This window comes from Felis catus, chromosome D3 (assembly GCF_018350175.1).
Source record: "Felis catus isolate Fca126 chromosome D3, F.catus_Fca126_mat1.0, whole genome shotgun sequence".
Lineage (NCBI taxonomy): Eukaryota > Metazoa > Chordata > Mammalia > Carnivora > Felidae > Felis > Felis catus.
Window position 1 is genome coordinate 66810833 of NC_058379.1, and position 25149 is coordinate 66835981.

Below are 25149 nucleotides of genomic sequence, written 5' to 3' on the forward strand. Positions count from 1 at the left end.
AGATCACTGCACCCAGCTTCCACCCTCAGTGGGCCAGGAACTCTGTGCTAAAGAGTGCAGCGTGGCAGAAGAGCCCGGGACTTACCCTGAGTGACAGTCACACTCGCGGGAGCCCTGGGAGTGACCATCTCACGGCACTTTGACCTTGTCACACCCTGACTGCTGGGGTTACCTTGGTCTGGGCACCGGCTCCCCACAAGGCTCCCTGGGCATGCTCTCCAGGGGACCACAGGCACGTCAGGAGGAAAAAGCAAACACTGGCCTGAGGGTTAAGGGTCCCAGTTCTGTCCTGTCCCTGCTCTGGGTCAGAATCCATCCCCACCCCACCCCCCCGGGAAACCTAAGGCAGATGGAACCAAGCAGACACATGCATGGCACAGGCAGAAAGAAGCACAGACCTGGAGTCAAGGGCAGGGTGCCCAAACCCCCAGTGTGCCCAGGACTGGGGAACTCTGCCCGGGATGCAGGGCTCCCCTTGGGTCAAACCTGGAGAATCTGAGGCCAACCAGGATGGGGCCCCCTCATCCCTGGACCGGCATCGCCATCACTTGGGAGCCGGCAAGAAAGGCCCACGCCAGCTGACCGAAGCAGAGACCGCAGGCTGGGGCCCGGGAACCCCCAAGCTCTCCGAGTGACTCTGACGCAGCTTCAGGTTCAAGAACCTCTAGAATACGGTTCTCAACCTTGGCTGCGTATTCGAGTCATGGGGAGAGGCTGGAAGACTTGACTACCTGGGTCATACCTCAGACCAACTGGATCAGAGCCTCTGGGACGGACAGGGTCCAGGCACAAGTATTTCTCAAAGCTCCTCAGATGACTCCAAAGTGCAGCCGAGGCAGAGCCCCTCCGCCCTAGGACAGTGGATCTTAACCGCTGTGCCACAGAGTCACGTAAGAGTTTTGAAAGGATCGAGGCCCTATCCCTAAGCCAACTGAATCAGATTCTCTGGGCGAATCTCTGGGGCCCGGCATGAGGGTTATTTTATAAAGATCCCCGGGTGATTCTAATGTGCACACAAGGCTGAGAACCACAATTCTAGAGGAAATAAAACTTTTACCCCAAAGCTGAGCAAGTCATTTTTATTGAAGGAAATGAGTTACTTAGTTGCCAAGGGAACCGTCCCCCGAATGGAAAGAAAGACAGTCACTGATTTCTGGCTTTTGTGCCAAGCGCTAAGTCACTGACTGAAGTGTGTATTTCTCTCTCGCTCTCCCTCTGCCTTTTCTGCTTGTTGAAATGCAAAAAGGAGGGTTCACAGAAGAGACTCTGCAGGGGAAACATCTAATGACTTAAAAAAGATGGGCAGAGCTGTTGCCTCTCAGGATACTGGCTGTGGCCAGGACAGCTGAGCCCAGCTAGCAAAGCAGACCGGGTCTGCTGAGCCTCAGCAAAGGTGTCAAGGTCATCAGAAGCCAAGGATGGACCAAGGGCCCAGGAGAACTGCTCCGGACCAAAAGTAAAATCAGAATTGTATTACAGAGACACTGAAAACAACGAATGCCATCTGAGAACAGCTTGTACCTCCCTAAATGATACTGTATGAAATAAACCAGTCACAAAAAGACAGATACCATATGATTCCACTTATACAAGATACCTAGAATAATCTCATTCACAGAGACTGAAAATAGGGTGGTGGTTTCCAGGGGCTGGGGGAGGGGAAGTGGAGGCTGTCCTTGAACGGGCATAGAGTTTGTTCTGTAAGATGAAAGGTGTTCTGGAGACTGGTTGCACAACAACGTGAACGTACTTAACTCTACTGAACTGTGTGCTTAAAAATGGCTCAAATGGTCGATTTCACGTCATGGGTATTTTACTACAATCAAAAATAGAGAAAAAAAAAATCCCTGATCGTGTCAAGGCCAAAACAGATTTTATAAATGTAATCGATTCCCAAGCAATTATTTTTGTGTTGCTAGTTTAATAGTGGGTTATATCTTATATTCGTCTTCACAGAGGGGCCGAAGTGGGGTTGTGTGCCGGATTTTCATTTTCACTCTTTTCTCACTTAAGACGCTATCTCGTCTGAATTCCACGCTGGACGTCACCACTCACCGGGCAGCCGCCACTGAATGGCAGGCATTGCAGAGTGTGGTTCTCCGTCAGCTGTGCTGATACGGAAGGTGACAGAGAAGGAGGAGCCAGGCGTGACCCAGGTTTTTGGGGTGAGCGACCACCAGTGCAGGAGAGCCATTCACTGGGGGCGGGTTGGGGGAGGGAGGAGGCCGAGGAAGCTGGGCTCACCGAGTGTCTAGTTTGTGTCAGGCTCTGTGCTAGGCATTGTGCAGCCCTATTTCACTTGACCCTCGCCACGGCTGGAGAGGCTGGCGTCCTGGCCTCACTCCTCAGATAATGAATCAGACCCTCCAGGGACTTCAGCAGCTCCCTCGGGGTCACGCAGCTAGTAAGTGTTAAGAGGCAACCTTGAATCCAGGGTGTCCTTTTAACTACGCCAGTTGAGGACATGATGAGGTTTGCAATGCAGCGCAGGGACAGATGTTCAGGAGGCCACGGTGAGCGTGCTCCCGAAGATCCAAGGGAGAACCAGCCTGCAGGTAAGGGGGCTAAGACGCAAGGATGGGAGAGACAGGCTGGGACTAGATGAGCTTTCTCTCCTGCTGAGAGAAGAGAACCCTGAGGTTCACAGAAGATGAGTCAACAAAGGGGCCTGAGAAGGAGCATTCAGACACAGGAAGGAAGTCAGGGGAGAGTGGTTTGTTAGGAAACAAAGGAGGAGAGGACTCAAAAGGACAGCGAAGCCACCCTTGTCACATGTCACACGGATTTCAAGGATGAGGCCTGAGAAGCAGCCGCTGCATTGGCAATCACCAGCCTGCAGAATTCCAGCTTAACTCCACCACCCCCTCGTCCTCTTTCCCTGGTAACTGTCCCCGAGCTCGGACTTGCCAGCTTTCAGCACGCGTGTGGGATCCTGGTTCAGTGTCTGGACACGCCCACCAGGCTGTCAGCCCCGGGGGCGGGCAGGGGCTACGTTTTGATCATTTCGATCGATCGTTCATCCCCCAGCACCTAGCACGATGCCTGGCACAAAGGGAGTGCCCAGTAATTATTTGTTGAAGGCCTGGCTGAAGCCAGCGCTGCGCCCTCCCTCAACTGTCAGGAAGTGCCGTCCCTGCCCCCTCCCCACATTCAGCAAAGTCAAGGGCCGTGAGGCCCTCTGCTCTCTGTGGCACCAGGTGACTGGTGGGCAGAGTTGCTTCGACAGCATTGCTAAACCGCCTCAAAGGCGGCATCTGACCTTGAGCTACCTTCCGTTCTGCTTGGCTAAGCACTGAGTCATTTGCTTGTTTCTGCTGCCTTTCAACCCTGGAGCCGTGGGTTTAGCACAAAGGAAGACACGAGGGTTGTTTTATTTGTGGGGAATCGATTTCCCTTAAATAAGAATTTAAACTGCTAGTCTGCACTGCACGGTGGGAGGGTGTCGGGGCTTCGAGGAGCATGGTGGGGGCTTCCTGAATCGATGCCCAGGTCTCGCCGAGCCTTTGAAAAAAATGTTTTCCCCACAAACACTGACCGCGGGAGAAGGAGGATGGCCTGGAAGTCAGGAGACCAGGTGAGTCCCAAACGAGGCCCTAGCTGGCCATGGGGCCTTGGACAAGTCAGTCAACATGTTGTCACTCTTTCTGGGCATCTGTCCTCACCTGCAGACACAGAGATGCCCTCAACCCACCCCACCCCCAGTGCCAGGACAGCACACGTTCACTGTGGGTGGGGGTGGGGGACAACTCCAGGCAGAGACTGCCTTCGGACCCAAGACGGCCTCCCAGAGCATGTGTCCCTGGAGCAGGGTCCACCCTGCAGCGCCACCTCCGTCAGGATCCCTCTGGTTCCAGCCCTTGTGACACTGGCCGAGAGGCAGCTAAGACAGAGGTCCAGAGCGTGGGCTTTGGGGTTCCACACGCTTGGGTGTGGTTTCCTCCGCTGGGTGTCTGACCTCCTCCTCACCTGAGGGGAGCCTTCTTACCTACGGGGTCTTGTGATGATCACAGGAGATAATGCAAAGAAAGTGCTTTGTGCAGGGCCTGGCACAGAATGAGAACACACTAAATGTTAACTATCGTAATAACAAATACTATTTGTGGCTCAGATCCATACATCAGGAACACCTCCAACAACAAATTAGAGATTGCAAGGACCCCAGAGATCTTTCCTAAGCCTCTAGTTGTAGCGATGAGGAAAGTGAGATCTGTGGGGAGAGGAAGCAACTCGCCCTAAGACCCGCAGCCAGAAATGGGACCACGAGTCCCGATTCCTCTATGGGTGTGGATCATTATGTCCTATCGCCAGCTCCTACGAGGGCCCTGCTGGGGCAGATGCCAACCCGCAGCACCCTCGAGCGGTGGGAACCCTGATGTCTGATTCACCGCGGCTCCTGCCCCCCAGCCCTGCCCCACCTGGAACAGAAGTGTCACTCAGGGGCTCTGGCCATTCAGTAGAGCCCCAGACACGACCCAGGCCCCCTCCCCCTTCTAGGTCTGTTCCCTTAAATGGGACAAAATGGTCTTTAGGAGTCTTGCAGTCTTAACATTCCACGGTTTCAAGAACTGCACTCAATTAACCACAAACAAGTGGCTGGAAACCTCCATAAGTACCTTGGGAGGAACAGGCAGAGCCCAAGAAAGCGCAGCCCTCCACCGCCCCGGGGGAGTTTTCCCCAGTTCATGGCGTACTAGGGTCTACTTAGTCTCAGTGGCTACTTCCCTGCCCTACAGACAAGCAGCGCGAAGTCTCCCGGTCAGGACCAGGACTCAGAACAGAGGCGGACGCATGCACTCCATGACAACCCACCAGCGTGGAACACAAGCCCAAACAAAGCGGTTTTGCCAAGAAAGGAGCCGTGGGCCGGGAGCCTGCAGGCCTGGGACCAGGCCCACGCTCCCCTCTGTGTCTCACTGGCGGGATGTGCTGCTCTGCGTTGTACAAGGAGGCCATCAGATGGCAGGCCGCACTCCCTGCTGAAATCTCACAGCCCCTCATCCTCCCCAGAGCACCCAGCAGCTGGGTTCGGGCCTGCATACGGTCTGCCCTCCGGCCCGAGGAGAAAGCAATACTGAATTGATTTGTCATCACGTCTTCCCAAGGCCAACCCCAGACCAAAGCAGAATAGGCTTTCGGAAGTGTCTAAGGGAGGAAGGGAAGAATGGAGAGAGGGAGGGAGGGAGGGAGGGAAGGCGAGAGGTTGGAGTCTGAAGTCCCTCCAGAACTAACATTCTATGAGTCCGTGCAGCTAGGTTCTAAGGCAATTCACCGTGGGTGTCTATTAGGTACAGCCACGCTCGTGGTGGTAACACCCTGCGGGGAGCAAAGGGAATGAACTTCAGATGTGAAATGCCACGTTAACCCCTTTTGGCCCAGGCACAGTTAACTTCCCAAAGCACAGGCTCTGTGGGTCCGTGTGCGTGAGGCCACCCGGCTGTGTAAAGTGCCAAGTCCTGCCTTCACAGCAGAAGCCTCAGTGATGCTGGTGTCGGAGGCCATGATGCACTCCCGTCTGCAAAGCTCATCGGTTACATCTCAGTGCTTTCCAGCCCGGAGCCCACAGGTCAGAAACACAATGTAGCAGGATTCTGCAGGATTCTGGAGCATAAAGAGGAACAGATCTTATAAATAACTCCTGGTTAAAACAGAGCTGGAAATAAGGAGACAGGAGAGGAAGCAAATTGCTAAGCACGTATTGAGTCAATCACATTGGCTTGGAAACCTTAGTGCAAATGGCTGGTCCTTCTCATCAGAATATCAAACACAGGATTGAACCCGGAGGCACCAAGACTGTGCATGTGTGTGTCTGAGGATGTGTTTGAAAGGGCGTGGTTAAGACCCTGGACCCCCCTGAGCCACTCTGTCTTCACAGGAAGGTCTGGCTGCTGGGTTGCTCTGTAAGCTCTGAGATTCTAGATAGCGATTCACAGCTGAGGCCTCAGTATAAAACTCAGGAAGCCAAAAGTCTGAATTAAATCTCGACCATGCTCACACGTCCAGTCTCCCCCTTTTCCATTCCGTAGGGCCTTTCTTTAGCTGCGACAAGAACACTACAGCCTGCACTCTCCCGAATGCTAAAATTGAGTGCAAATGTGCTTTAATCACTGGCAATCCTCAAGGCCCCTGATCTCGGGGTGTGGCCCAGCAGCATGCTACCTACGGGCAGGGTGGGGTCATAGGGCCCCGGCTGAGGCCAGGAGGCTTAGCACAGAGCTCACTGTGCCCGCCCCCCCATCCCTGCCTCCTGGCCCACGCACTGCCGGGCGCAGGAAGGAGAGGAGGAGCGAGGTTCTGCTTGCCGGGGTGGCCGGCCAGCCTGTGCCGCCCTCAGCAGCAGGTGCAGGTGCCCGTGTGCACGCGGAGGATGCCTCGGCTGTGCAGGTGCAGGAAGTTGAAGATCTCAGAGGGCATGGCGTGGAAGCCGGGGCGGGGCTTGACGTTGTCATAGTAGTGGTGGGTGATGTAGAGGCCCGAGGGGTTCATGGGGAAGGCCCAGAAGCCGAACAGGTGCACCTCCTCGCAGAGCTCGAGCGCCGCCGTGGCCAGGATGAGGCCGGTGCTGATGCGCTTCGCGCGCACCCCCAGGCTGAGCCAGTAGCGCGACACGTTGACCAGGTATTGCGGGTGGAAGTAGTACACGGCCTGCGTCGACTCGAAGTCGTCCAGCACGTACTTGACGCGGATGGACACGTCGGTGTTGCGCGTGTTGTAGAAGGCGGGCAACAGCACCGACGCGTTCTCGTACACCTGCAGCACCCGGTAGAAGGGCCGCCGCCACTTCTCCAGCTTGTGGAACCTGGGCGGGGCCGGAGCAGAAGGGTGGTCGGCCCACTCCCCCCACCCCCACCCCCAACGTGCCTGTGCGCCTCTTCCCCCGCCCCACCGCCCCTGCTGCCCCCCATCCGGCACCCTGGGGCCTTTCCAGAAAATGCAGGGGACTCAAGGCCACCCCGCTTCCTTTCATCTCATTCACCTCCTAAGATGAATGGCCTGGCTTCTGGTTTCTAAGTAGAAACAATCTGAGTCCAAAGGGACGACCATGTAGGGAGGGCAATGCTTAACCCAAAGGGATGAGAGCATCCGGGGGCGGGGGGGGGGGGGGGGGGGGGGGGGGGGGGGGGGACTCGGTGGGGAGGTAGGGAGGAAGTGGAGGCTTTCCCTGGGCCCTCAGGGCAGACGCGTGTACTTTCTTTCCCAAGATCCCCAATGAGTACCCCAAATGAGTGTGCCGGCTCTCTCCTTCCTGCCCCGCAGCCCCTCACTCGTGCTTTCCTCGCCTGATTTACCAACTCTTTAGCCTCTGGTCTCTGGCTGTCCCCTCTCTTACCCCTGGTCTGACCTGGATGATGTGACTAGGCCCTTGGCTGTTGTTTTAACCCATTGACCCCCGTCCCCAAGGCCTCCCAGGCAGACAAACCCCAGGAGGGGAACTAGGTGGGGACTGAGATCTTTGTTAAGAGTCTTCTCCCAGGGCCCCCTGGATACACCAGGGTAGGGAGCTGTCTTCCCCCATCACACTCAGGAAAGCTTTCTGGCCCATCTACGTGAAGACTGTCTAGACCGGTGCTGTCCGAAAGAAATAGAACTGAGGCCACATATCTCACTTAAAATGTTCTAATGATCATATTTAAATAAGTAGAAAGGAGTGGGTGAAGTTAATTTTTATATTATATTTAATGCTCACAATGTTTTATTTAACCTGCTGTACCCAAAATACTACTCTTTCTTTCTTTTTTTTTAAATTTTTTTTAACGTTTATTTATTTTTGAGACAGAGAGAGACAGAGCATGAACGGGGGAGGGGCAGAGAGAGATGGAGACACAGAATCCGAAACAGGCTCCAGGCTCTGAGCAGTCAGCACAGAGCACAGGGCTCGAACTCATGGACTGCGAGATCATGACCTGAGCTGAAGTCGGACGCTCAACCGACTGAGCCACCCAGGCGCCCCCAAAATACTACTCTTTCAACAGGTAATCGATACAAACAATGGATGAGATATGGTCCATCCTCCTTTCCATGTTAAGTCTTTGAAATCGGGTGTGTGTTTACACTTATAGACAGTCCATGTCAATCTGGATAGCCACATTTCCAGTGGCCAGTAACCACATGTGACCAGGGGTACCATACTGGACAGCACAAGTCTAGAAGAGGGTCAGTTACCTCTCGGTGATGATGCTGGGGTTCACAGTGACCACATCCGTCTTCACTCCCACATCCATGGTGTACTTCTCCGAGATGGGGGGTAGGTTGCACCTGCACAAGAGACAAGGCACCCAGGCCGTATGTGCTCAGTCATTCTAGACACAGCTGGAGAGCAGGCAGGGGGAGGGTGTGGGGAGGGAGGAGATGTTGCTCCTATGGGCAGAGGGAGGCAGAGGCAGTCAGCTGGATGGAATCTTTGTGGCCTGTGCATAGAGAAGCAAGTTTACTCCTCCCCCCTCCCCCGAGTGGCACAATGATGGTGGACAGCCTCAACCCCAATCCCTCTGCATGAAGCCTTTATTTTCAACCCATCTTCTTTATCCAGGCTAAAGATGTAAGCGAGGATCCCCAAAGAGGTAAGAGGGGGCTCTATCTGAGGAAGAAGAAATACCAGGGCCCATCTCTGACTTAGTTAAAGCCAGGGCGAAGCCAGTATTGGTGCCAGCCCCAAGGCCGCCCTTGTTCCAAGCCCTGCTTCTGGAAGAGAAGAACCCAGTTGGGGAGGGTTCTGCACACCCACAGATCTGCACAGACCTTCATATAGCTGCTATGCTCTTTTTAAAAAAATTAATTATTTTGAAAACAGAGGTGTTCTTTGCACACATCTCATTCCGCAGACGTGGAGACAGAGGACCTGAGAGGTTTGGCCACTGGCCCCAAGGGATAGGGCTGGAGAGGGCAAGAAACAACCCAGAGCATGAGGGTGTGCAGGGCTGGGGAGTGGAGGCTGATCTCTTGAAGGACAGCTTTGGGGCATGGGGGTGGGGCACCACAAGAGGGAAGGGCGCAGAGCCGGAGGGCCGTGGGGGCAGAAGCAGCAGGTGCAGAGCCTGGGGGATTCTTTACCGGAAGACAAAGTCAGCGCTGTTGATCTCTCTCCCACAGCGGCTGTTCTTTAAGATGCCTCCATTGCCCACCACTGCACACTTCTTAAACTGGGACCGGTAGTAGGGCATGTCCTGGGGGAGACAGGGACGCGGCTGTCACAGGCAATGCCCTCCCTGCCTTCTGCGGGTGCCCTCACCCCTGTACCCATGATCACGTCTACGAGCCAGCCTTGCAGGGAATGTGGGAGAAAAGTGGTTATTCCACTTTGCAGATGAGAAGAGAGGCCAGGAGACTTGTTCTCAGTCCCACTGGCCAGTACGAACGAGCTGGAACAGAAGCCAGGTCTCCACAACCTTTTTCAATAAGCTCTGGGATGCCTCAGGTTTCCAGAAAGAAGAGTACAGGTTGTGGCTAGTCCTGCTTGCCTTTGGTTTTGCCAATGTTGGGAAGCTCATCTTTAGGACTTCTAGTATGCATATTTTATTGGTTAATGCAGATGATCTGGGGGGTGACAGCAACAGAGATGGGGACAGGGCCGCCTGGGACCAGGGCCCTAAACTTGGCTCTCACCCCTTTCAGCTCAGGGCATGGTACAGACCCTCCCTCTGCTCTGCAGGGGGAGACATGTGCCTGGGATTCAAAGATCAGATGGACCGGGACACATGGCAGGACTTGGCAGCAGCAGGGACAAGAGACCAAGGGCTGAGTAAGCAAGGCCACACTGGGGAACAGCGAGAGGCCGGAAATTCCTGAAATCTCTGCGAAGTGCAGAGGAGCCCGGGACTTAGCCTGAGTGACAGTCACACTCACGGGAGCCCTGGGAGTGACCATCTCACGGCACTTTGACCTTGTCACACCCTGACTGCTGGGGTTACCTTGGTCTGGGCACCGGCTCCCCACAAGGCTCCCTGGGCATGCTCTCCAGGGGACCACAGGCACGTCGGCAGGAAAAATCAAACACTGGCCTGAGGGTTAAGGGTCCCGATTCTGTCCCGTCCCTGCTCTGGGTCATAATCTGCTCCCCCTCCCCACCCCCACCCCCACGAAACCTGAGGCAGATGGAACCAAGCAGCCACATGCATGGCACAGGCAGAAAGAAGCACAGACCTGGAGTCAAGGGCAGGGTGCCCAAACCCCCAGTGTGCCCAGGACTGGGGAACTCTGCCCGGGATGCAGGGCTTCCCTTGGGCAAACCAGGAAAGCCCGGGACCAACCAGGATGGGGTCCCCTAGGCAAAAGACCCAGGTTCAGCCCTGGTTTTGTGTGATAATGAGGTGAAGGAACCATAGACAAGTGTTTTGAGTTCTCAGCAACTCGGTTTTCCCATCTGTAAAATTAGGATAATTCCATGTGCTTTTCAAAAGTGAGACAACGTGAAGCAGAGTTTCTCGACCTGGCAGCGTTGACACTTTGGACCAGCTCATTCCTTGCTTGGGGGGGGGGGAGAGGGGGCTGCCCTGTGGACTGCAGAATGTTTAGCAGCATCCCTGGGCGTCTCCCCACCGGATGTCAAGGGTAACGCCCAATCATAACCACCAAAATGTCTCTAAACGTTGCCAAATGTCCCCAGGGTCAAGAACCACTAGTGTAAATGAAAAGCCTATCCAGGGTGATGCTTGGCCCAGAGGTATCTCGGCAGGAGGACCAGATTATTACTGTCATTAGTCCCCAAAGATCCCTCCCCCCAGGAGCCTACTGGACAGCTCCCCTTCCAGCACACATCACCTGGCCAGCCCTGAATGACAGCGGCCCTGGTCGGCACCTTGGCCTCCCGGTGGGGTCATGGGCAATCACACCACAGTGGGTCCTCAGGAAGGAGACTAAATCTGAAGAAGATGCTGCATCCGTCTGTGGGAGACTGTCCTTCAAGGCCCATTGTCCCTGAAGGGACAGGCCCAGGGGCCAGGATGGGGAAAACAAGGGTGTCTCACAGCCATTGGGGAAAACTGCACTGTTCGACTTTTACCAGGGAAAGGAAAAAACCAAAGTTATCTTTGGAGAGATCCTCAAAGGCCTTTATGTTCTATGTCAGTGTCTCCCAAACTTCTGTACATCAAAAACAACCTGGAGTACTTTCTGGAAATAGAAATTCCTGGGCTCCTTCCCAGAACCACGGAATCAGAATCTCCAGGGTCGGGGGAGGAGGTGGAGAAGCTGAATTTTATACAATCCCAAAGAAGTACTTACCTTGAGGGTATGAATCCTTCTAAGTCACAGGCTCTAACTCAGGGGGTGGCTAATTACGGCCTGCGGGCCACCTCGGACCTTCTGCCTGTTTCCGTACAGCCTGCGAGCTAAGCATGGGTTTTGTATTTTCAAACGGTTGGGGGTGGGGATCAAAAGAAGAAGACTTCGTGACACGTAAAAATTATGTAAAGTTCACGTTTCAGTGTCTGATAGGAACTAGAGTGTTACTGCAGCCCAGCCACACTCGTTTGTTTGTGAAGGTCCGTGGCTGCCTTGTGCCGGAACCATAAAGGTGAGTGGCTGTGACAGAGACCATATGGCCCGCAAGGCTTAAAATATTTGCTCTCTGGCCCTTTCCAGAGAACATTTGGCAGCCCTGCTCTCACTCCCTGGGCCTCGGCCGTCTATACCCACGGCCCTTGTTGGACCCATATGTCATAACTGAACTGTCACCCACTGGCATGACCCGCATGAGATGTAAGTCCACCTGTCAGACATCAGCCTCCTGTTCCAGGCCTTGCAAGACCCACGCTGTAGGGGTGCCTGGGGGGCTCAGTCGCTTAGGCATCTGCCTTCGGCTCAGGTCACGATCTCGCGGTCCGTGAGTTTGAGCCCCGCGTTGGGCTCTGTGCTGACAGCTCAGAGCCTGGAGCCTGCTTCGGAGTCTGTGTCTCCCTCTCTCTCTCTGCCCCTCCCCCCTCACACTCTGTCTCTCTCTCTCTGTCTCTCTCTCTCAAAAATAAACATTAAAAAAAAGACCCACCTGGTAAATGTGGCTTATCCCCATCATCCTCCAGCCCAGTGACGTGGGGAGAGAATGTGTGACACCTCTCCACCTTGTGCTCCTCCCCGCTGCCCCCACAAGGCCCAATCTTATCAGCACCCTCCGTTTACGTAACAGAACGCAGGGACCCGTGGGCTTTGTTTCATGAGCATTCCCGTTGAAGCAGGGCAGCCCAGGCCCTCAGATTTCATCCAGAAAGACCTGACATGCCCCCACTCAGCATTTCTGCACACTGGGCTCCCTAAGTCCTGCCCTGGACCCATTGCTCTCCAGGTGGTGGTTATGAACACATCCAGTGGAACCTTCTTCCTCTTCAGATGGTAATAACCACCAGAATGAGCTGAAAAGGCAGGTTCCAGGCCCTTTTCTCTGAGATTCTGACGCTGTGGTCAGGCCACAAGTGAAGCCAGAGCTTCGGTGCCCTGAGCCGTTCATTCATGAGATCACTTATCCTGTGGTCCCTCATGACCAGGGAGCCACCGTACTAGCCCTCCCGACTTCTTTTATGCGGAAGGAAAACAATTCACGTCTATCTTGTTTTACTTAGATTTTCTGTTATAAGCAGCCAAACCTATTCCTAGCCTAAACCAGTCCAGTGTGATGGACAGGGAGACTGGGGCCTTGGAAGATATAAGAACCGTCCAAGGTCATCCAACGTGAGAGCAAATCGTTCTCGATTTGCTTTCTACTGGTCCGTGATTTCTCGTGCATGCAACCTTTGTGTGAATGGTTTTGCTCCTGCGCCTGCCTCCAGTGGGGGACAAATGCCTAATCACTCTCCCGGATATCTTCGGGATGTCCTCTGCAAGCAATGCAATAACCAAAATTTGACAACCGTTTTCTTGCCAGAAGTCGCTCAAATAATAGCCAGTTGGCACTCACTCTGCCCAGACGGGAGCCCCGGAGGACAGTCCACTGAGCCAACCCGAGCCAGGACAACGGGTGCAGAGGGCACAGCAGAGTGATGCCACACTGTATGGGCGTGGCCACAGAGGGCCACGTGAGGTCGCCCCTTTGCCCTGCCCAGACTGCCCTGCCCCAAGCAGCACCTTGGGAAACATGCGGAAGATCTCCTGGTTGATGTGGTAGATGCCGCTGGTGTCCACTTCATACTTGAGCTTCGTCCCCAGGGGCGTGTTCTTCTGCGTCGTGAAGAGGAAGGAGGGGGCGTTGCAGCACCTGGACAGAGTGGACCTGCCAGGCAGGAGACACAGCAGGAGGGACAGGTGACACAGGGCAGAGCAAAGCCTCTGGAAGAACAGAGGGGTCAGGGAGCTGAGGCCCCTCGGGGTGAGCCGTTCTCTCCCCCCCACCCCTTCCCACACTCACTCCCACCCCCTCGCCTCTGCTCATGTTGTCCGCTCCCCCTTCAACATGCCTCCCCTCCTCACACTCGCCTTTCTCTCCGGGAGCTCCCAGCTGCCCACCCCACTGACCTCACTGGCCTCTGAGGTCCCAGAGCACAGACCAGCTACCACCCACTTCGTCACCTGCCAACCCCCTCCCCACTTGAACGAAAGCCCCTTGATGGCAGGCACCCTGCCTCTCCAGATCCTGCACGGTGTCAGTCGCACGAGTGTTCGGGTGTTCGACAGCCAGCTGCCGGCCAGTCGTGGGATGAGTCATGCCTCAGTCAGGCGTTCGCCAAGATCTGCCAGGCATTCTACTACTTTCTGGAAACACTCTTTATCCAGCCTTGATGGAGATCCGGGGACACAGACCGCGCCCTTGGGTTCTTGGCCCCTTAGACAAGGTGTTTACCCCTATCCCACGGGGGGCAAAAACCCAAGACACCGATGGTCAACAGAAGCATTTAGAAAGTGTCTGAGGAAGAGGGGAGGTCAGGAAGTGGGCTGGTGCTGGTTGATGACTCCCTGCAGAAAGAGGAGCCTGACTTCCTAAAGAGGTTTTCAGGAGTCCATTGTTTCTTTAAAAATAAAAAGGAAAGAAAGGAAGAAAGAAAAGAAAGAAAGAAAAAAAAGCCCTGTGGCTTTCACTCACAAGAGCAGTCAAACACAAGCCACAGAAGGGTTAAAGCTTAGAGGATGCAAGCAGCCTTTGCAAAACTAAAAAATAAAAATAAAAATAAAAATAAGCCCTCCAAGGGAGAAGGTGGCTGCTGAGGCCGACCTGGGAGTCGGCCAGGCCGGAGAAGGCTGAGTTTTCCCTCTGCCTCAGCTGGTGCTCTGCCGGGTCACTCTCTCTCCGAGGCCTGCTGAGGGGCGGGGTCCTGGGCACTGCTCTCCCCTGCCCTGGGGGCCCAGAGCCCCCCACCCTGGCTGCCCAGGGGCCGGACCTGACACGGGAGGCAAGCTGCTGCTCTCCCACGTGGTGGGGTGGGGAGGGCTTGGAGCCCGCGAGGCTCCATTTTCCCCCAAAGCAGCAGTGTTATGCTGAGTCCACACTGGCCTCCTCCCGCCAACACTGGCTCCAGGCACTGTCACGTGCAGTTGTCTAGGCGGCCCCAGGAGGGACGGGACACCTCCACGGGGCCGGGATGATGACGACCACCAACGTTTGAGGAGGGGCTTGCTGGAGAGTTCACATCCAAGGTCTGGGATGGAAACCTGGGCTGCCCACCCGGTGTCAGGAGGCCCGGGTTCTAGTTTCTGCTCGGCTCCAGGTTGCCAAAGCCAGGAAGGTTATAAAATTATGTTTTAGGACTTTATTTCTCGTAGGGATTTCATTGGGGAAACTCAGCTGGCTGCCGATCGGAGAGGGCCTTCCTGTGGAGTGATGAGTTTCAGAAGGTTGACTGAGTCTTCTCAGAGGGGAGGCCAGGGACCCGGCCAGCAGAGGCCATGAGTCAGCACTGGCCCATTTAGCTTTGCTGGTCCAGAAACTCAATCTTGCCAGCCAGCTGGAGAGTTCACCACCGATGGAAACTCTCTCATATTAACCGAGCCTGCCAGTGACGGAGCTATAAACCAGAATGCCAACACGTCCATTTGTAGGCAGTAGGGTGAGGGAAGGCCTCAGTTACAGGACTCCTTCTAGCACGTCCCCTCCACCCCTCCCCATTTCACCATACCAGGGTCTCGCAAACCTGAATGAAGGATCTCATCATCGTTGAATGAGCTTGTAATGAGAGCAAAGGGAGGCAACCGACTGGCTTTGAAGGTTTTTCCATTTGGAGCCTGACAAGACCTGATGTCATCTCCCTTTTCCACACCTGAAACTACGCCCCTACCCCCCACCCCGAGAAGGGGCTCAGCATGCCCGCCCCGCGCCCGGAGCCTCTCTGCTGGATAGTGCTGGCTGATCCCTGCCGAAGGCTCCCACACTTAATCCTTGTTTTTCTGCTGCCATATCATCTTCCTGCCGCTTCGTTATCTCCTTAGATATGTGAATCCCACGGAGGACACTTCTGTGCAGCTCCCAGACCACACAACATCTCCTCGCACCTCGCTGACCTCTGCGCTGGGTGTTGTATCAGCCTGCTCAGGCCCCGCCCACCCCCGGGGGGCGTCTGCCAGGGCAGTGCCTACACTAACACCTCTTGCTAAGGGCTGGATTTGGGGTGGCACTTGCCGCACAGACCTTGGACCTGTTCCCGCCTCCCAGCACTTTGCTCAAGTTCATGTTCTACTTTTATGATGGCGGGGTGGGGGTGGGGGGGTGGAGGCGGGATCTTCCTGCCCTCCTGTTGGGCCTTAGCTGGGAGTCTGCAGTCTCACAGAGGCCTCTGGTTTGCGGCTGCCGGTACCTGCTCTTCCAGGGTTATCACTTTAAACATCCACATTTCTAAAAATGTGCCACTTAAAACTACTACTCAGTCTCTAGACGTGGCCTGGAATTGCAGAAAACTGGACCAAATGACTCATAAGGAAAAGACAAAATGCTTAGTGTCATTTGCTTTTCACAGCCCCCCCGGGGTAGGATTCCTGCATGCTGATGGCTCCTGACTGCATCCAAACTTCAGCCTGAGTAGCCTGCATCCGGTCTATACCCACATGCCCGGGGTCCCATCAGTCCCATTCGGTAAGGTCTGTCTGCACTAAAATCCCACCGTGAGCTCACAGAATTTTAGCGATGAACCTACGGTTCACGTTAATCAGAAAGAACTTGTGGACGTCTGCCAGCTGCTCATGTCTTGCAGACAGGGGAACCTTAAGCTATGGCTCTTGCCTCTCTGGGAGCTTATAATCTATCGCTTTGGGTCAGGGAGCAATTAGAAGCTCATCTACAGCAGGCCTCATGCGTCTGGTTCAAGCAAGCTGCCCCCAGAGGGGCTGGTGACAGGGCGCGGCCATAGAAGAAGGCTCAGTGCACCTCACCCCTCAGGCCTGCTGGAGACCTGGAACCAAGGTGGAGCTGTAGTGGCCACACCGCACCCCCCCAGCCCCCCACGGGGCTGCCGCAAGGCCTAGGGGCCGGAATGCAGGGGTCGTGGCCAGCAGGGTGCCCATCTCGGCCTGTGTACTGAGTCAGAACCTCCCCGCTGCCCAGATCCCAAAGCCCAGCCAGGGCCAGCTCCGGGGAAAAGATGACCCCGGGGCCAGGCCTTGCAGGACGGGGCGGCAGGAAGGAGAACATCACCAACGGGAGGGCGGGGGAGGGCAGACAAGTCACAGATACTTGAACTGGTTGGCCTCAGAGATATTCATTGCCCATCTGCACATCTGCAGGCTCTTCCATCTGTCGAATAGCTCCGACTGCTTCACCCTTTGGGAGTAGAGACAGAAGAGAACGTGAAAGGGCCAGGCTGGGCAGAGCGTCGGCATTCGCGATCACCCCTTCCTGCTCCCCATGTGCCCAATCCTGGTGTGGTCCTTTACGCTAACTGTGGTTTCTTATTTTTGGTGTCCTCGATGCTCGGGCACCCAGGGTCTTGCTCACTCCTAGGGGGAGTGAACCGCTCTCCTCCAAGCCTGCCTTCCACATGCAAACCAGCCCGTCCTGAGCCCAAAGCCTCACGGCCTCCTTTATCAACAGAGCCACCAGCTTTAAGGGAACCCAGGAGCTCTCCGAGTTACAGGCACGATGCCATTTCTGTCTGCCCATGTGCATATCTTGGGGAGAATCTGAAGCTTTCACCGGCTTCCCGTAGAGGTCCTTGATTCCAAAACCAGGACAAACACTCAACTGTAAAGTAAAAACCAGTTTTATTCTGCAGAGCTGGGTCCCCTGTGTTTATTTTTTTTTTAATTTTTTTTTTTAACATTTCTTTATTTTTGAGACACAGAGAATGAATGGGGGAGGGTCAGAGAGAGAGGGAGACACAGAATCTGAAGCAGGCTCCAGGCTCCAAGCTGCCAGCACAGAGCCCGATGCGGGGCTCAAACTCACGGACCGCGAGATCATGACTTAAGCCGAAGTCGGCCGCTTAACCAACTGAGCCACCCAGGTGCCCCAAGATCCCCTGTGTTTAAATCGAGGGGAAAGGGTTGTTCCCAAACGGGGCAAGCCTCACCCACAGAAGGAACACATACATGACTGGTACGGGGAGGGGTGATGGGGGAGCGGTGAGTACAGGAGAAATACAGAATAGCGACAAAGTATGTGGATTTTGCACTCAGAAGAGGAGCTGGGCCTCAGACAGAGTTCATATTCCCCCTAACTATGGGACCTCGGGCAGGTTATTCGACCTCTCTGAGTCTCATCTATATAATGGGCATAATAATAGATTATCACTCACTGTCCCAGATCTGTGAAAAGTATTAAATAAGGTGATGCAATAAAGGCCTAAGCATAGGAAGTGCACACGGAAAGTACCTGGTAGATGTAAGCTATTGTTATGGTTAAACTGCACTGCCTAGACTCTGCTCGCTCACAGCCCCCTGGACTTTTCCCCTTTTGTGAAACCCATAACCCATCCCTACTCACTCCTGATCTTTCCCACAAGATAGTAAGTAATGGGAGGGGCAGGGGATCACGCCTGAGTTCACACCATAAATCCAGGGCGAAGGCACACGGCGGACGTGTGGTAAATATATGTTGAGCGTATTAATAAACTGGTGAGTGAACCAAGAAGTCTGAGTTCCAAGAGAGTCTATAATTATTTATTGAACTCTTCTCTGTAGCGGGAACTGGGGATACAGCAGTGAACAAAACAACTCTCTGCTTCCACGGAGCTTAAATAGCAGGAAGGAGGCAAGTGGAAAACAGGTACATATGCATATGACAACAAAAGCACAAGCGATGAAAGCAAAAATAGACGAGTGGGACTACGTCCAACTAAAAAAGCTTCTGTACAGCGAAGGACCACAACAGAGTACAAAGTCAACACAGAGAACAGGAGAAACTATTTGCAGGCCATTTATCTGATGAGGGGTTAATATCCAAAACACATAAGGAACTCTTACAACTCAATAGCAAAAGGCCAAATAACCTGATTTTATTTATTTTTCAATGTGTATTTATTTTCAGGGAGAGTGCATGAGCAGGAGGGGGGCAGAGGGGGAGAGAGAGAGAGAGAGAGAGAGAGAGAGAGAGAGAGAATCCCAAGAAGCCTCCACGCTCAGTGCAGAGCCCAATGCAGGGTTCAATCCCATGACCGTGAGACCATGACCTGAGCCAAAGTCAAGAGTCAGACGCTTGGGGCACCTGGGTGGCTCAGTCAGTAAAGCGGCCGACTTCGGCTCAGGTCATGATCTCGCGGTCCATGGGTTCAAGCCCCGCGTCGGGCTCTGTGCTGACAGCTCAGAGCCTGGAGCCTGTTTCAGATTCTGTGTCTCCCTCTCTCTGACCCTCCGCCATTCACGCCCTGTCTCTCTCTGTCTCAAAAATAAATAAACGATAAAAAAAAAAATTAAAAAAAAAAAGTCAGACGCTTGGGGCACCTGGGTGGCTCAGTCAGTTGAGTGTCCGACTTTGGCTCAGGTCATGGTCTCACGATTCGTGGGTTCGAGCCCCACTTCAGGTTCTGTGCTAACAGCTAGGAGCCTGGAGCCTGCTTCAGATTCTGTGTCTCCCTCTCTCTCTCTCACGCTCTGTCTCCCCGTTCGCACCCTGTCTCTCAAAAATGAATAAATGTTAAAAAAAAAATTAAAAACAAAAAAGAGTCAGACACTTAACTGACTGAGCCACCCAGGCACCTCCAAATAACCTGATTTTAAAATGGGCATAAGATGGGGTTCCTGGCTGGCTCAGTTGGTTAAGCATCCAACTTCAACTCAGGTCATGATCTCACAGTTCATGGGTTCGAGCCCTGCATCAGGCTCTGTGCTAACAGCTCAGAGCCTGGAGCCTGCTTGAGATTCTGTATCTCTCTCTCTCTCTCTCTCTCTCTCTCTGCCCCTCCCCCACTCATGCTCTGTCTCTCTCTGCCTCAAAAATAAATAAAAGATTAAAAAACAATTTTTAATGGGCACAAGAATTGAAAAGACATTTCTCCAAAGAAAACATACAAATGGCCAACAGACATGAAAAGGTGCTCAACATCACTAAATATCAGGGAAATGAAAATGAAAACTGCAATGAGATGTCATCTCATACCTGTTAGGATGGCTAATATCAAAAAAACAAAAGGGGCGTCTGGGTGGCTCAGTCGGTTAAGCATCTGACTTCGGCTCAAGTCACGATCTTGCGATTCGTGAGTTCGAGCCCCGCCTCAGGCTCCTTCTTGCTGTTAGCACAGAGCCTGCTTCAGATCCTCTGTCTCCCTCTCTCTCTCTGCCCCTCCCTGGCTCACACACACCCTCGCACCTGCTCTCGCTCTCTCTCTCTCTCAAAAATAAATGAACATGTTTAAAAAAAAAACCAAAAAAATAAAAACAAAGGATTGCAAGTGTTGGTGAGGATGTGGAGAAAAAGGAGCCCTCGCACGGTGTTGGTGGGAAGGTAACACGGTGCAGACAGCACGCAAATGATACGAAGGTGCCTCGAAAAATTACAAAAAGAACAACCACGTGATCCAGCAGTCCCACTTCTGGGTATATATCCAAAGGAATGGCCATCAGGATCTAAAAGAACTACATACAGTCCCATGTCCACTGCAGCCTTAGTCAACGTAACCAAGACAATCTAAATGTCCACTGACGAGTGACCAGATAAAGAACATGTGTTAGAGACGTACAATGGAATACTACTCAGCCTTTTACAAGAAGGGAATCTGTCACATGTGACAAGTTGGATGAATCTGGAGGACGTTATGCTAAGTGAAAGAAGCCAGTCACAGAGGATATATACAGCATGATTCTGCTCATGATGTATCTAAAATAGTCAATCTCATGGAAACAGAGAAGAGAACGGTGGTTGCCAGGGACTTTGGGAAGGGGACATGGTGAGCTGCTTGCTGTTCGATGTATATAAAGTTTCAGTTATTTAAGATGCCTAAGTTCTAGAGATCTGCTGTACAGCTTAGTGCCTACATTCAACAACACCGTATTAAACACTTAAGCATTTGTTGACAGGGTAGGTCTCATGTGAAGTGTTCTTTCGCCCATCAAGAAAAAGAAAACAGCTGATAGAGCCATGAAGAAAAATGAAGCAAGGCCAAGGAACCAACAAGGGACTGCTTCAGAAGGGTTGGTCAGGGAAGCCTTCCCCAAAGAGGCGAACTTTGCACACAGAACTGAAATGATCAGGAGTGAGCCATGCAAATTATCTGGGGGAAGGAGTATTCCAGGCAAAGAGAAAGTGAGTGCAAAGGCACAAGGCTGGGAACTTACTTGGTAGCTTTAAGGAGCTGGAAGGAACCCAGCCTTCCATCCTGATGCCTTCCTTCTGGTTTTTCCAAAGCTCCCACAGCAACCGTCACATCTCAGGCTAATGTGACATCAGACGAGGGTGCCATTACACAGCCCCACCCTGGCTCACCCACTGCTTCCCTCCCCTGCACCCTGCAACCTCCAGGCCCTTAGAGCAGTGCCCTACATGGCCAATGTTCCAAACACCTTCTAGAAACACAGCCCTGGCAAGACTGAGGCCAGGGTCCCAGTTCCAACTGTTACCAGTGTCTGGGCCCCATTCTATGTGCCTCCAATGCCTGTCACACGCTGGACCAAGGCTGGGGCCTGAACACCCAACCTGGAATCCTGGCTCTGCCCCAACTTGCAGTGTGACCTGACACAAGTCATTTAATCTCTCTGAGACTCAGGTGCTTTATCTGTAAGACAGATACAGTGATCTCTGCCCTGCTAACCTCAAGGGTTGTCAGAAAGATCAAATGAGATAATATACATGACGATATTTTATAAACTGCTTTACCAAAGCAGAGATCATCTTGACTTTAAAGATGAGGGGTTGATCACAGGCTCTTATCTCCTTTCTCCCAAGATACCACTAATATTCCAGATGAATAGAATGACCGGGATGGGGGGAGTCCAATGGAAGAGAGATTTGACAAGTGTGTAGAAGGAGGAGGGGGGGACATTAGGAGGGGTGACACAGCCCAGAGACAGAGTCCAACCTCATGGGATATTTTAAAGAGGGGTGGAGGGTGGGGAAGGGGCATGGTGCTGAAATGAGCATCATTTGTAAGTCTGTATCTGGAACCATCGAACCCACCCCCAGAGCAGCCAAATATTTAGTGTCCAGCGAAGGGAGGGGAGGGATTGAACCAGACTCCCAGGGAAAAGATCTGGACATTCTAGCAGCAAAAGGAGCAGCCTCTCCGACAGTGACTCTTCTTTTATTATTTAATTTTTTTAACTTTATTTATTTTGAGAGAGAGAAAGAGAGAGCAGTGGAAGAGCAGAGAGAGAGAGAAAGAGAGAGAAAGTCCCAAGCAGGTTCTGTGCTGTCAAAGCAGAGCCTGCCGCAGGGCTCGATCCCACGAACCGTGAGATCATGACCTGAGCCAAACTCAAGAGTGGGACGCGCTCAAACGGAGACTGAGCCACCCAGGCGCCCCTCCAACAACAACTCTTAAGGAAAGCCTGCTGTCAGTTTCTATCAGCTTTTTATTGTTCTAAATTTAAATATGAATAGAAAACCTAGAATCACCTGGTCAACTGGATGGAAACAGAAGACAAACCATTAGTTAAAATATTCAAAGAGGGGGCACCTGGGTGGCTCAATCTGTTGAGCATCCAACTCTTGATTTCAGCTCAGATCAAGATCCCAGGGTCATGGGATCAAGCCCCATGGCAGGCTCCACATTGAGCATGGAGGCTGCTGGACTCTCTCTCTCTCTCTCTCTCTCTCTCCCTCTCTCTCTCTCCCCGCCCCCTACCCCCTCAGTGACTCTCCCCCTCCCTTAAAAAAAGATACAAAGAGAAAAATGCTGGAGGAACAAAACACAACTTTAAAATATTCTACTTAGTGTCTCCAGAGATAGTCTAGAAGACACGGCATCCTTAAACACAGGAATAGACTGCACTCAGAACAAAGAAGGAGCTCTTGGGGAGACAAGTTTGCTCAAAGAGCTGGAAGATGAAGTCAAGGACTCGTCTCAGAAAGTGGAAACAATGGGCAGGGACAGAAAAGCTGAGATCAAATGAGCGATGCAGAAGGTCCACTGTACAACTCTTAGAGGCACTAGAAAAAAAAAGGAAGTAGAGAAGAATAGAGAGAAGGAAATATTTTTAAAAGTCCAAAAGAACATTTAAGAGTTTGGACATGAGCCCCAAATTAAGAGGTCCCCACAGGTGTCTATCCTGAAGGACACCACTGGGACATTTCAGAACCACAGGCTCCGGAAACACTCCAGAGAAAAGAAAACGGGTCACCTCCAAAGGAATGACTGGCAACACATTCCTCTAGCCCAGGATGCCCAAAGGTGATGGGGAGAGCCGTCGGCATTCTGAAGGAAAACGACTCGCCCCTAAAACACCAACCCCGTCCAACCAACCATCAGGTATAAAGGTAGAATTAGGTCATTGAGACACAGAACTCAAAGAACTCAAAACCCTTACCCCTGATGCACCATTTTTTGGGAGATTACCAGAAGATGAGTGGGAAGCAAAATGAAGAAGTAAACAAGCAGCAGCTATGGGTTCTAAGCAAAAGTGAATCCAACCCAAGGAGGCAAGTTCCCAGGACAATCGCGTGTGACCCACCAAGAGAGCAGCCTGTCCACGCTGGAGCAAGACGATGAAGGGAAAAGCTGAGGGGAAGGCCTGGCTGATGGGAGAGGCAAGCTAAAAACCAAACTAGGGCATAAAATGGGGGCGCCTGGGTGGCGCAGTCGGTTAAGCGTCCGACTTCAGCCAGGTCACGATCTCGCGGTCCGGGAGTTCGAGCCCCGCGTCGGGCTCTGGGCTGATGGCTCGGAGCCTGGAGCCTGTTTCCGATTCTGTGTCTCCCTCTCTCTCTGCCCCTCCCCCGTTCGTGCTCTGTCTCTCTCTGTCCCAAAAATAAAATAAAACGTTGAAAAAAACAATTTCAAAATAGGGCATAAAAGAGACAAAGAGTTCGAGAGGGAAAAAATGACAAGAAGCTCCAGGAAAAAGGGGGAAGGGGAGTGTACAAGGAACGAAGCAGAATCACTATTTCCTGATCTTGAAATTTTAGAGTCAACCTATCGAGAAAACCCCGAAACGACTCGTTATGGGTACAAACCGAATGTAAATGTTATCAGCCTTGACCTTTTAAAGGTAAACCCGTGGGTGACTGGAGCCAGAGGCTGGAACCAAAATAAGGGGATAATTTTAATAGCCTCATCTCACAAAGTACAGGATCAAGAGACACTGCCAGTATTTGGTAGAACAAGAAACAGGTTCCTCGGGCAATCTATAGACAGAAGAACTAAAAATAGCAATATCTCTCAACCCAGAAGAGAGGGGAGGAGGCGGGGGGGGGGTGTGTAAAGGGGGGGTATAAGGGGGAGGTGTAAGGGGGCCGAATCCTCACCCACTGAGGCAGGAGGCGAGCGCACGCTGTGCAAACTTGGTAGGTCGGTGGGTCAAGAAATAACAGCAGGTGCATATTACCGATAGGTGTGGAAGTAATTACAGGAAGAAACAGCCAAGAGTCAAAGGAGCAGGGTGGGTGGAAGAAGGTGTGCAGCAGGGACCTGGCTTTTTACTATCACCAGCTTTTGTATCCTACTTGATTTTCCATGAGGGTAATGACTAGGTGATAAGGGCCATCTCTGTTCTCCTTCTTCTTTCTCCCCCTTTTCTTGATGGCCTCCCGTCTCCACCCAGTTCTCAGGTATACAGGTGCCCAATCCGCTCATTCATGTAACAAACACGTCCTAAGCCCGTGCAGGGTCACGCTCGCTCGGGGGACCCAGAGAGGTCTGGGCGCCAAAGGGCCTCTCAGCCCTTGGAGAACCCTTGCTCCCAGCCTCCCTTCCCGGGTTCAGCGCAGGGCTGCCCGCCCCAGAAAGATGGAGGAGGAGTGGCATGAGAGGCCCAGGGAGACGTCCCAGGTACCACCCCCATCTGGCTTAAAAATAAAGAACCTCTAAATAAATAAATAAAATTAAAAACTAAACCAAACTAAAATAAAGAGACTCTAGAACGATCACATGCAGACAAATAACTTGTACAAGCCCTCGTGACAATGCGTTTCATGATAAATGGCCATGGAGTAATTCCTCTTGCATCTGACATTGTCAGGGACCGAGGCCTTTTCCATGTGGGAATTTTCCGGCTGACTGGTTTCTACCAGCGTTCCGAGCAATTCTGGATCGGAATCATTCCCAGATGACTCACACCCCTCCCTGTCTCCTCAGAACGCCAGCTGACATTCTTACGCCGAAAGGGCCTCGCGGCCCATCCGTCCAGCCCCCTCCGTTCACAGATGGCGATTTAACCTTTCCCCAATGACTCAGAGTCTCCACTGCGAGCACCGCTCATGGCTCTGGGCCAGACACAGTAAAGCCCACGGGTGCCCTGGTGATGCCAGAACCATCCGAATCAGAGGCCGGCCTCTGGGCTCTCTGATTTCAGCCCTGGAGAGCCCACTGAGGCTCGCAGAGCCAGGCTGGCAGACAGCAGGCTCGCTGCTCCCAACCGTCCCACCAGCCTCAAGCCGATGCCCCGCAAAGAGCCTCTGTCTTGCCTCTCCTCTCAGAGCCCGGGTACCACAGGGGTCCAGGGCCCTGGAAGAAATGGGGTAGTGCGAGGCCCAGGGGTCACCAGCTCGGATGGCTGCTCAGCTCAGGAGACCAGAGAGGGCGCCCGAGGGCAGGGATGAGAGCTCGAGCTAAACATGCGGAGCACCGAACTCGAACTCGCATCCACGACATGGGACAAAGGTTTGCACAGATCACGGAAGCGCGAGGTTCCTCTCTCCCACCCCACCATGTTTGTGGT

General features: G+C 53.1%; 1 protein-coding gene across 5 annotated transcripts in view; it reads right to left on the reverse strand.

The window, feature by feature from the left end:
- Nucleotides 1-1063: 1063 nt before the first annotated feature.
- ST8SIA5 (ST8 alpha-N-acetyl-neuraminide alpha-2,8-sialyltransferase 5) overlaps nt 1064-25149 on the reverse strand; it is a 58498-nt gene continuing 34412 nt past the window's right edge. For 3 of the 5 annotated variants that reach the window (XM_011288020.4, XM_011288019.4, XM_045042204.1), the window contains 5 exons: nt 16580-16666; nt 13051-13195; nt 9049-9161; nt 8161-8253; nt 1064-6796 (listed from right to left, as the gene is read on the reverse strand). In XM_011288020.4, coding sequence (XP_011286322.1) covers nt 6328-6796; nt 8161-8253; nt 9049-9161; nt 13051-13195; nt 16580-16666 — 907 coding nt within the window. In that variant the 3' untranslated portion in view covers nt 1064-6327. Of the gene's footprint in view, nt 6797-8160; nt 8254-9048; nt 9162-13050; nt 13252-16579; nt 16667-25149 lie in introns of all 5 variants that reach the window. The other 2 variants (XM_019815228.3, XM_019815227.3) reach the window with 2 other exon arrangements.